At 49.0% G+C, this 12,419-nt stretch overlaps 1 protein-coding gene across 1 annotated transcript in view; it reads right to left on the reverse strand.

Annotated features, from left to right (window-relative positions):
- Positions 1–12,419, reverse strand: part of B3GLCT (beta 3-glucosyltransferase) — a 123,941-nt gene that overhangs the window by 90,078 nt on the left and 21,444 nt on the right. The window contains exon 4 of the mRNA XM_062195183.1: positions 7,968–8,007. Coding sequence (XP_062051167.1) covers positions 7,968–8,007 — 40 coding nt within the window. The remainder of the gene's footprint in view (positions 1–7,967; positions 8,008–12,419) is intronic.

Consider the following 12,419-nt stretch of genomic DNA (forward strand, 5'->3'; position numbering starts at 1 on the left):
GCTTCCCCAGCAGCTGACAAGCCAGTGTTTACACTGCAGCGTGCCGCAATCCCCACTCTATCCCACACGGCACTGCTATCTATCTGTGTGGAACTGTGTCTGCCCCCAAATTCACAGGCTGGGGGCAGGCGCCGTGGCGCAGTAGGTTAATCCTCCGCCTGCGGCGCCAGCATCCCATATGGGCGCCGGTTCTAGTCCCAGCTGCTCCTCTTCCAGTCCAGCTCTCTGCTGTGGCCCAGGAGGCAGTGGAAGATGGCCCAAGTGCTTGGGCCCCTGCACCCACATGGGAGACCCAGAAGCTCCTGGCTCCTGGCTTCTGATCGGTGCAGCTCTGGCCATTGCGGCCATTTGGGGAGTAAACCAGTGGATAGGAAGACCTTTCTCTCTGTCTCTCCTTCTCACTGTCTATAACTCTAACTCTCAAATAAAATAAAATCTTTATAAAAAAAAAAATTCACAGGCTCTGTGTGTCAGAATACGACCTTGTTTGGATATGAGTCTTTTCAAAGATGATCAGTGAGGTCATCAAGGTGGGCCCTAATCCAATGTAACTGCTATCCTTATTTAAAAAACAGAAGTGGGAAGGCGAATTTGGACATGAAGAGACACACAAAGGGAAGAGGATGTGAGATGTGGGGAGAAGATGTGTCTATGCACCAAGGAGGGAGCCTGGAACAGATCCCCCAGTACAGCCCTCCGGAGGGAGCAACCCTGCCCACTGTAGTCCTCTGTCATTCACGCAGCCCTGACAGATGAACACACTACTTCAACAATGTTCCGATGGCCTTTGACGGTGACATTCAATAGCCACTGCCTGTGTCCCCTGAGTTCACAGGGTTTGCAAATAAGGAACTCAGTAATCCCTGCCCTAGCTCCCAAGTCACCAAGCCAGGCCTAAGTGTCTCCAGGAAATCAGTGGCTACAATTGTCCAGTAGCAGGGTGCTAGCAAGAAGTACTGCATGTGAGCCAGCGCCGTGGCTCACTAGGCTAATCCTCCGCTTGCGGCGCCGGCACCCCGGGTTCTAGTCCCGGTCAGGGTGCCGGATTCTGTCCCAGTTGCTCCTCTTCCAGTCCGGCTCTCTGCTGTGGCCCAGGAGTGCAGTGGAGGATGGCCCAGGTCCTTGGGCCCTGCACCCACATGGGAGACCAGGGGGAAGCACTTGGCTCCTTGCTTCAGATTGGCGCAGCACGCCGGCCACAGTGCACAGGCCGTAGCGGCCATTTGGGGGGTGAACCAACGGAAAGGAAGACCTTTCTCTCTCTCTCTCTAACTCTGCCTGTCAAAGAAAAAAAAAAAGTACTGCACGGATGCCCACCTGTGGCACCACACAAGCAGGAACAGGGGTCCTCCGAAAGTTTACAGAATGTGTAACTACCTTTTAATTACATTTGCCATGAACTTTCTGAAGTACCCAAGCATTTGCCAGCCCAGAAGAGCCCACTCTCAAGGTGGCTAGCTTTCCACACAGGCAAGCAGGGAGGACGCCCCAGGATGTCACCCTCGCCTGGCTGGGGACACTCACTGGGGATCCTGCCCAGAAAGCACATCACATGCTGGAGAGGCACACTAGGCCATCCCTGGTTCTGAGTTCATAATAAAGACATGGAAACAGTCATTGTGTCAGTGCCCTGTCACCTGACAGGGGTGTTGGCAGCAGGTGCATTCACACAAACTGCGGCCTCCAGCCAGGCTTACAGGAAATCGATATAAACCTTTCCCCTACCACAAGCCTTTATCTTTAACATCTCAGCTCAGGAACACTAATTTGGTTTTAATTTTATTCCATTATATTTTATTGATCCTATGTTCAATTCTATAGTTCCATTCACTGTTCAATCGTTCAAATATTCATAGAGCAGCCAGCTCCACAGTGAGCCATCAGGATCCTAAAAATAAGCCAAAATGCTCTTTAGTCAAAACTCAATAAGAATTGCAAAGGACATGCTGAACAACCTACTGAATATGACCTAAATCCTTTTCTTTGGGAGTTGATATGAATGTGAACACCACTGACTTCTTGGCCCTGCACATGGAACACATGGATAAGGTTTGAACCAGTGTCTTAAGTTCCAGCTACAGAGTTACGTTCATTACGGCATCTGAAACAGTAATATAAGCTGACATATCAAGAGCTGAGTTACAAAGATTGCTTCTTGTTAAGAATGGGGTGGGGGCCGGCGCTGTGACATAGCACGTAAAGCCGCACCTGCAGTACCAGCATCCCACGTGGGCACCAGTTCAGGTTCCGGCTGCTCCACTTCTGATCCAGCTCTCTGCAATGGCCTGGGAAAGCAGTGGAAGATGGCCTAAGCCTTTGGGCTCCTACACCCACATGGGAGAACCAGAAGAAGCTCCTGGCTTCGGATCAGCATAGCTCCGGCCATTGTGGCCATCTGGGGAGTGGGCCAGCGGATAGAAGATCTCTCTCTCTCTCTCTCTACCGCTTTCTCTCTCTCTAACTCTGCCTCTGCTTCTCTGTAACTTTTTCAAATAAATAAATCTTTAAAAAAAAGAATGGGGTGAACAGGCTCAGATAAGTTTTTGCACAATATAATACCTGAAGATGCACATTCCCAATGACCTAGAAATTCCAGATCCATTAGTCATCCCTGAGAAGCTCTCAAATGCATTCAGGAACTATAACAAAGGTGTCCACATGGCATTGCATGAAAGAAAAAAACCGGAAACTACCCAAATATCCTCCAATATGACTTACAGACTGGAATACAAAGCAGTAATAAAATTAATTAGCACTATTTGTATCAATCCAGACAGATACTATAAATGAACTCTCACAGATATAATGTTTGAAAAAAGCTACAAGACAATAATCACAAAAATCAATAGCTTGCAAAAATATAAACACAAAAATATACAATGCAGAGATACTACACAGAAGCACATATAAGAGAGCTCTTCAAAAAGGCTGTGGAAAACAGATTTAAAATATAACAGAGGTGGGGTCAGCATTGTGGCGTAGCGGGTAAAGCCGTCGCCTGTGGTGCCGGCTCGAGTCCCAGCTGTTCCACTTCCGATCCAGCTCTCTGCTATGGCCTGGGAAAGCAGTAGAAGAAGCCCAAGTCCTTGGGCCCCTGCACCCAAGTGGAAGACCCAGAAGAAGCTCCTGGCTCCTGGCTTTGGATCAGCACAGCTCCAACCATTGCAGCCATCTGGGGAGTGAACCAGCAGATGGAAGACCTCCCTCTCTCTCTGCTGCTCCTTCATATATATATATATATATACAGATATATATATATATATATACAGATATATATATATACAGATATACATATATATGGCTCACAGGGATAGGCACTTAGCCTAGTGGTTAGTATGCCCAGTCCCACATCAGACTGCCTGGGTTCAATTCCTGGCTCTGGCTCCTGACACCAGCTTCACAGCATTGCAGACTCTGGGAGGCAGCAGCAATGACTCAAGTTACTGGTTCCTGCCACCTACTTAGGAGACCTGGATTGAGTTCCCAGCTCCGGCTGTTGTATGCATTTAAGACTGAGCCAGTGGATGGGAGCCCATGCTCTTTATGGCTCAAAGAAAAAAACATAATGCAAATTCTCCATGAGCTTTTCAAAGGCCCCCTTATAATGTGAAAGTATAAAAAATTACATGAGAACGATAAACACCAAATCAATGGTGTCTTAATGACTAAAAGATTTCAGCTGTGTTAGTATTGTTTTATTTCTTAACCTAGGCGGCAGACACATGAATATTCATTATATTGCTTTTTAACTTTGTATGTTCAAATTATTTCCTAGTAAATTTTTTGAAAGAGCAGATCCATCTGTGCAAAGGTGAAGCCTGTGCCTGCTCACCAATCACCACCTCCCACCACTTCCTCTACCAGCTCAGCAGAACTCCCACCGTCCTCACACAGACAACCGTGCTCCCGTGCAGGGAAAAGCTCTGCAAGGCGCAAGCCAGCAAATCCTTCCCCTTCCCGGGAACTGGGTCACGTCCTACAAGTTGTATCCCTCCTTCTCTTTCTAGCACAGCGCCTAAGAAACCAGACTGGCCCTGCCCTTCTCACATCCTTCAACTCTGCAGGCTACAAGAATTCACTGGGCAAACATCTTGAGTCCCTACTAAGCACCAGGCACCGGGCAACACAGGAAGGAGCACAGCCACAGCACAGCAGCACCTGAGCCTGGCTCAGAAGAGAGGCCGTGAACAGCCAAGCAGTAAGGGGGAAGCCAAGGGTGGGGACGGCAGGGGTGGGCAAAGGGGCCCGCTGCAAGGAGAACTGGGGCTGGAGGTGGGAGGTTGGGGGGACGCTTTCCTGAGTGCCCTTTAGAAAGCAGCGGTTTTCTGCAGACTGTTGCACAGAGGGCAGCAGCTGGGTGGCAGAGGAGAAAGTGAGGTTATCAGGGAGCCAGCAGCCTGCCTTATCTTATCTCTGCAGCATCCCCAAGGGAGCCTGGCTGGCATTTCTGATAAGGGGGGTGGGCACTGTGGGTGATAACGCTACAGAGGGAGGCAGGGTCGGCCCCACCACATCATGAAGGATTTCTGCACCAGAAGGGGCTTTTACTGTTGACTAACCACCTCCAAACCAGGGACAGGTACCCAGGCCACGAGGTCTCCCCAGAGGAGGAGACAAGGATACCACATCCTAGGAACAGGCCAAAGATAACGGGGGGGGGGGGGGGGGGGGGGCGGGGACCTTCCCCACAGAGGGAGCAGTGAAGGTTTGGGACAGACTGTTGAATTAAGGGTCCTGAAAATATTTAGTTAGGTCTGGCTAAGCAGTAGAATGTGGGGGAGTTACAGGAGACAAGGAGAAGGGCACCCCGTTCCCGTAGCCCTGACAGTAAGACAGATCATCACACAATGTCAGCCCTACCTGCTTCCAGGGGAAGAAGCAAGTTAGTGCAGTGAGCTGCTTACAGGTCTAAATGCCCACTGTCCCTCACAGCAGCACAAAGAAACATTCCCTGACGTCCTCCTAAGCCTCGTCCGAGCGGAATCCCCTTCCAGCTAAGTCTAGATCCCAGGGCTTATCTCAGCAGTCGGTGCTATTCCATCCCCTGCAGCCTAAGCCCCCCTCCCCAGGGCAACCAGGCTAAAGACAAGGACGCCACATTTCCTTCTCTTCTGCCTTGTACTTCTCTAAACTCCCTGCACTTGGCCTTCAGCAAACACTGTCACAATTCAAGACGGATCGTCGCTGCTACTCCTTCAGGATTGTGCAATAAATGGGTCGCACGCTAAGTGCTTGGCAAAAACGGTGAGCGTGACTGGCTAGAGGCGGAAGATACAGAAATTAGTCAAGGGCACAGAAAGGACTGATGCGGTGTGCAAGCCAATGGTGAGCTGCAGGGAGCACATCGGAAAAGCGGTGGAACCACGCCGAGACTTGGAAAAGGAAGCCTGGAAGAGAAACGCTTCCTCCTTGGAGGTGGCAGAAAGCAAAGGTGCTCCGTTTCTTGTGCTGTTGAGCATCTATCATGGGCCACGAACTCCATGAGGTGCTAATCTTCCTGGTCAGAAATTACCTACAGGAACAGACTTCATCAGGCCGGTGTTATCCCGATGAGAAATCAATACCGCGGTGTTCTTCTGATCAAAGGTGACTAACAAGTAGTTTTCTGATTGAAAGCCGTGGGATAAATATGCTTATATACACACGCACACAAAGAGCCACTCCAACGAGGCCTTACGTGCACAGAATAACTGTACACTGCTATTGACCAGGCAGTGAGCTGAAATCTAATTTATCAATTAGTCAAACGCATGGAGGCTGTGGCCCAGGCCTGCGTGTTGTGAGCCCAGGGTGGAGGTGCTCTGACTCCACGGTGCTGCTGTGACTACGGAGGCCCCCGGAGACTCACATGAAGACTGTGACAAGAAGGCCCCTGGGTGTTTTTCAGATGAGCTGACGTGAGCTTTGATTTCACTGGGTTTGTCACTCTAACTGCAAGAATGAAAATTTCCTTGTCCAAGTTAACTTCTCCCAGGATCCTATCAACCCTGTGCTCCAGACTCAGGTCATTCACACATTTAACAACGGTTTATTATGAAGAGTGCCATCAGTTCCCATAAAACATATAGGCATTGTGTTGTAGTGGGTAGAACCTCCTGCAACGCCAGCATCCCATATGGGCACCAGTTCACGTCCTAGCTGTCCCACTTCCAATCCAGCTCCCTGTTAATGCGTCTGGGAAAGCAGCGGGAGACAGCCAAAGTCTTTGGGACCCTGTCACCCATGTGGGAGACCTGGAAGAAGCTCCTGTTTCCTGGCTTTGGAACAGCCTAGCTCTGGCCATTGTGGCCACTTGGGGAGTGAACCAATGGATGGAAAATCTCTCTCTCTTTCTCTCTCTCTCTCTCTCTTTCCCTCTCTTTGCCTTTCAAATAAATAAGTAACTCCTTTAAAAAAAATACAACCAAATGCCTAAAGCCACCAGGGTTGGCAGCACTCCTCAGGGAAAAGAGGAACCAAACCACACAGAGTGTTCTAATATAGTAAAGGCAATGAACCAGTATGACCCCTTAAATACAGCTGCTCTCACAGTCTGTAGATCCTAACCTAAGCTTCTATGCACCCTAGATCTCCTCGGCATAGGTCATCTTCCAGTGGGGTGGAGCAGGATGGGGAGGGGCGGGGGCCCACTCCTGTCCTTTGCAGGGCTCCTCAGAATGCAGGCCCAATGGGAGGCCATTGACCCAGTAGCTAAGACTCCAGGTCAAGATTGCATTCCAGATTCCTGCCTTTGGCCTGGTCCAGCCCCACCTGTTACAGGCATTTGAGGAGCGAACTAGTAGATGGAAGATCAAGCTCTCTCTCCCTCAGATTCCCAGCTTCTCAAATTAATTAACTAATTCATAATTAATTAATTTTTTTAAAGTCTAAGCCCAAGAAGGAAAGGCCTAGAAAGGAACATGTTCCCTTCCCTTCTTATACAAAGTTCCGCTTCCTGGCCTACCCTGATATCAAAAAAGGGGCTAGGTTTACATTCTTCAGGGAGAGACCCCACCCCCTTCCCACATCTCTACAGATGTTTACAGGATCCTGGAGAGCAAAGGCAGGTTTAAAAGCAGTACAAACAGGTATGTACAGGCTGGGGGACATAAGTAAGAGATGTTACAAAGCAGGCAGGGGGGCCAGTGCTGTGGTGTAGCAGGTAAAGCCACTATCTGCAGTGCCGGCATCCCATATGGGCCCTAGTTAGAGTCCCGGCTGCTCCACTTCCAATCCAGCCCTCTGCTATGGTCTGGGAAAGCAGTAGAAGATGGCCCAAGTGCTTGGGCCACTGCACCCACGTAGGAGACCTGGAAGAAGTTCCTGGCTTTGGATCAGCCCAGTTCTTACCATTGCAGCCACTTGTACAGTGCACCAGCAGATGAAAGACCTCTCTCTCTCTCTCTCTCTCTGTCTCTTTGTAACTGCCTTTCAAATAAATAAAAAAAAAAATTAATAAAAAAAAAAAGCAGGCAGGGGCAGTTTCTACCCCAGGGTCCTCAGCAATGTCTGACAGGTGTGTTGGCTGGGCTGATCCTGAAAGGCAAGCAAGCACTTGGAGGTCAACAAATGGAGAGCCCAGCCCTGGGCAGAGCACAGCAAGGCCAAAAGCAGCCCCTTGCCCTTCTCTCCCACTAAGCGTGGGTCCTAGTATCAAAGAGCAGGCCGCAGTGACCTCGTGCCCCCACAGTGCCTGCCCAGCATGGCACTCTGCCTCCACTGGAGTATCAGGGATTAGCAGTTGAGGAGTTAAATCCAACAGACGGGCTATGATGCTTGATACGCATCTCAGACCAACACGCCACTCTGTGAGGTGTTCTCCCCACAGGTTCACGGGGGTAAATGCGGAGGTGGCCAATGACAGAACACAGGGCCAATAGTATTTACCCCATAAACAAAATCAGGAAGAATAATGCTCTTCACTGAAATACCACTTACAACAAATACATCTGAGTACATACTCTTAGGCTAAAAAAGTCATTACTTACCTATGTCATGTTTCCTTGATATACCACTTTTCTCAAAATCCTGTAATGTTAAATGAAAGAGAAAAAAGATTAATCTCATCTCATCCCAAAGTGATTAATACTCCAAATAAACACACACGGCACATATAAATCAACTCTAAGTGGGGAGGGAAGAGTTTTGAAGACAGGAGCTTGGAGACGCTTCCTTAAGCAAGTGAGACCACAACCTAGTGCGGAGTAGCAGTAGTGATGAAGGGTCTCTTGGGGGAGGGAAGGGGGTCCTGCCTTTCTGATATGCTCCCAGGTGAGCTGCTTACTGGTCTGAAGCCCCTTCCTCCCGCGTGAAACGGACATGACGCTTAACTGTGTCACAGTGGTCCTGGGAAAGGAGGTCGTAAAAAACCTCATCGACCACAAAGCATCACACACACATCAGACGCACTCTGCATCCCGGCAGGCTTACCCCTCATGACAATCTGTTCTATTCACTCTTCTACTCATCACCTTTCTTGTCATCAAAATATGGCCTGCACACAGCTGTGGGGGAGCTCGCCTACACAGGCTGCTACGGTTAAAACGTGTCCTCCAAAAGGAACGTGTGGGAACCTTAACCCCCAGTGCGACACGGCTGACAGGTGGGACCCTGAAGAGGTGATGAGGTCACCAGCACAGGTCCCTGATGTCATTCTTGTGGGAGTGGCCTTGCACCGTGGACTTCCCAGACTCCTGAGCTTCCAGAAGTGAATCTCTGTTCTCTGTAAGACACCAAGCTCAGGTATTGTTAGAGCAGCACGAGATGCACTAAGGCAGTGCTCGCCACTGCTCAGGAGCGCAGGAGGGACACCTCAGAGCTGGAGAGCTCCAGACATAAAAATCTGGACCCGGGCGTAGCGGGCCTGAGTCTAGCCCTGCATCAGTCAAGAGGGGAACTCTCCAGAGAGTTCTCTTGGCCAAGTGCAAAGCATCAGAGGCCAATGCTGCCATCCTCACTGTCCTCTCTGTAGACTGAGAAGGAATTTTCTCTAACTGCCACTTCCTCCTTTCCACAGCCGTGTGTTATGACAACTGGATAGCGGCAAACATCTTTCCATTTTCTTCACAGACTGCTACAAGAAATGCAGCAGTGAGAGGCTGGCACTGTGGCACAGAGGTTAAGTCATCACTTGTGACACTGGCATCCTATATCAGAATGCCAATCAAGCCCCCAGCTGCTCCACTTCCGGTCCAACTCCCTGCCCCCAGCTCCCTGGGGAAGCTGCAGAAGACGGCTTAAGTATTTAGGCCTGTGTACCCATGTGGGAGACCTGGATGGGGATCCTGGCTTCTGTCTTCAGCTTGGCCCAGACCTGACGCTTGCAGCCATTTGGGGAATGAATGAGTGGATGGAAGATCTCTCTGTCTTTCCCTCTCTGTCACTATGCCTTTCAAGTAAATTACTAAATCTTCTTTAAAATGTGGTGGTGAGCCTTTACCAAGCTTAAATACCAATGTAGCCACAGAGGGATGTGTCCTTGAAAAACATCAAAGGGATTGCAACAACAGACAGGCAGAGAGATAGCTAAACACAGGGAGTGGCTACCATGGGCAGCTGCTGTGGTCTGGATGGCGTTGGACTGTTTCCCCCATAAGTTCATGTGTTGAAATCTCATTCCTGTTGTGAGATATTACAAGAGTGGAAATTACATGACTGTGGGGTCCCTGGGAGGTGATGAGGATTAGGTATGGTCACCAGGGTAGAGCCTGCGTGATTGAAACTGGTGGCTTTTGGCCGGCGCCGTGGCTTAACAGGCTAATCCTCCGCCTTGCGGCGCCGGCACACTGGGTTCTAGTCCCGGTTGGGGAGCCAGATTCTATCCCGGTTGCCCCTCTTCCAGGCCAGCTCTCTGCTATGGCCCGGGAAGGCAGTGGAGGATGGCCCAAGTCCTTGGACCCTGCACCCGCATGGGAGACCAGGAGAAGCACCTGGCTCCTGGCTTTGGATCAGCGAGATGTGCCGGCCACAGCAGCCATTGGAGGGTGAACCAACGGAAAGGAAGACCTTTCTCTCTATCTCTCTCTATCCACTCTGCCTGTCAAAAAAAAAAAAAAAAAGAAAGAAACTGGTGGCTTTCTAACATCACAGGACACACACACACTCCCTGTCTTTCACATGTGATGCCCTGTACTGCCTTGGGACTTCATCACTGCCAGATGCAGCCCCTTGACCTTGAACCAGAACTGTGAGCCAAAATGAACTTTCTTCATAACTTACCCATCTGTGGCAGTGGGTTGTTAGTAACAGAAACGGACTCACACAGCGGCATGTTGTGAAAGCGTCTTTGTCTCGACAACAGAAACACCACTGAGTACAGCAGAGCCCAGACTTACAGGCAGGTTTGCTGGACAACAGATCGACAGCCACCTCACTTAAACCTGAGAAAACACGTGGCTCTGGAAGAACCCAGTACGAAAGAGTGGAAAGCCCAACCCACTTCTTGGGAAGTGCTGAACCAAGGCGGTGCGCACGGACTCACAGTGCATATCCTAAAGGCCCTGGTGACCAGAGGCACCACCTGCCCTGGGGGAGGAGCTCCACCTGGGCTCCACCCTGCCACTCAGCCCCTACGGCTAACCCACGGCCTGTCCTTGGCCAAACTGCCTGCTCCTTGGGAGGCCACAACTTCAGCTGCCAGATGAGACCCATGGAAAAATAGAATGGTTTGATCTAAAAATAGCACTGGAGATGATTCAATACAATGCTGGTTGTTTTTTTTTTGTTGTTTTGTTTTTTGTTTTTTTTTTAGTGAGACAATTGAGGAGGGTCAGGAAAGATACAGGATTGTCAGGTCCAGCAGGTCTTCTGGCCCCAGAACTGGGACTAAAACCCAAATCTCTGGACTCCTTTGCAATGCTCCTTCCCTACACCATGTGATAACACGTGCCCACCCCTCCTTCAGAGGCTTTGTTCAGAAAAAGATGCAGCTTTCTAGATGGGAACATATTTTGAGAGTAAGCAGAAAGTAACACCTGGGTCATTCTAAAAGCTCATGGAAAATGGAACTAAAAGATAAGTCTATTTTTGTGTAAAGATTTTGAAACCATTACATAAGGGACCTTAAAAATGTCTATGGAGTCAGGCATGAAACACAACAGATAAACTGTCACTTGGGACACCCATATCCCATTATCAAAGTGCCTGGGTTCAAGTCCCCACTCTACTCCTGACTCAGATTCCCATGAGTGCACACCCTGGGAGGCAGTTTAAGTCCTTCGGCCCCTGCCACCCATGCAGGAATCACAGGTTGACTTCCAGGCTCCTAGCTTCAGCCTGGCCCAGCTCTGGTGATTGTGAGCATTTGGGGGATGAACCAGTAGATGGAGACTCTCAGTCTGTCTCTGCCTTTCAATAAAATGAAAATAAATAATGTTTTTAAATATTCATGGGAACACTCATCATTAACAAAAAAAAGAAAAAGAAAAACCTGCCTGGATTTCAAACTTTTTATGCACTAAAACAAACATATCTTAATTAATGTTTCTACAAACATTTTGAAGTACCTTTGTATCTACAACAAAAGTCACCATCATCAACAAGTTAAAATAACAAAACTACAGGGCTGACATTGGGGTCAGTGGGTTAAACCAGTGCTTGCGATATCACCATCCCATATCAAAGTGCTAGGGTCCCAGATACTCTGCTTTCAATCCAGCTCCTTACTAGTGTACCTGGAAAGGCAGAGGAGTATGGCCCAAGCGCTTCAGTCCCTGCCATCCATGTAGGAGACTAGGATGGAGTTCCTAGCTACTGGCTTTGGCCTGGCCCAGCCCTAGCTGTTGCAGCCATTTGGGGAGTGAACCAGCAAGTAGAACACCTCTCTCTTTCTCTGTGTCATTTTCTCTAACTTGCTCTCATTCTCACTCTTTCAAATGAATAATAATAATATTTCAAATGAATAATAATATTTTCAAATGAATAAGTTGAAAGGTAAATTTACAAAAAGAGAGAAAAAGAGACCTTCCATCTGCTGGTTCACTCTCCAAATGGGTGTATCATCTAGGCTAGGTCAGGCTGAGGCCAGGAACCTGGAACTCCATCAGGGTCACCCACATGGGTGGCAGAGCCCAAGCACTTGGGCCATCTTCTGCTGCTTTCCCTGGCACACTAGTAGGGAGATGGACTGGAAGTGAAGCAGCCAAGATTCAAACTGGCACTCATCTGGACTGCCAGCACTGCAGGCAGAGGCTTAACTCACTGGGCCACAATGCCAGCCCCTGGTAAAATAAATATTTTTAAAAAAAATAACAAATATCCAGAACTCAGTGGTTCTGGTCTGAGTAATTTAAACAAGCTGGAACATGAACTAGACTTTCTACCAGCTACCTTTGTGAAATCAAGGAAACGCAACCAAAACCCTACATTTGTTAAGTGCTGCAGCTCAGACGAGCTGACATTCAAGCTAGGAAATGATTAGCTGTTTCCAATGGCTCAATTTG

Source organism: Lepus europaeus, chromosome 6 (assembly GCF_033115175.1).
Source record: "Lepus europaeus isolate LE1 chromosome 6, mLepTim1.pri, whole genome shotgun sequence".
NCBI classification, from domain to species: domain Eukaryota; kingdom Metazoa; phylum Chordata; class Mammalia; order Lagomorpha; family Leporidae; genus Lepus; species Lepus europaeus.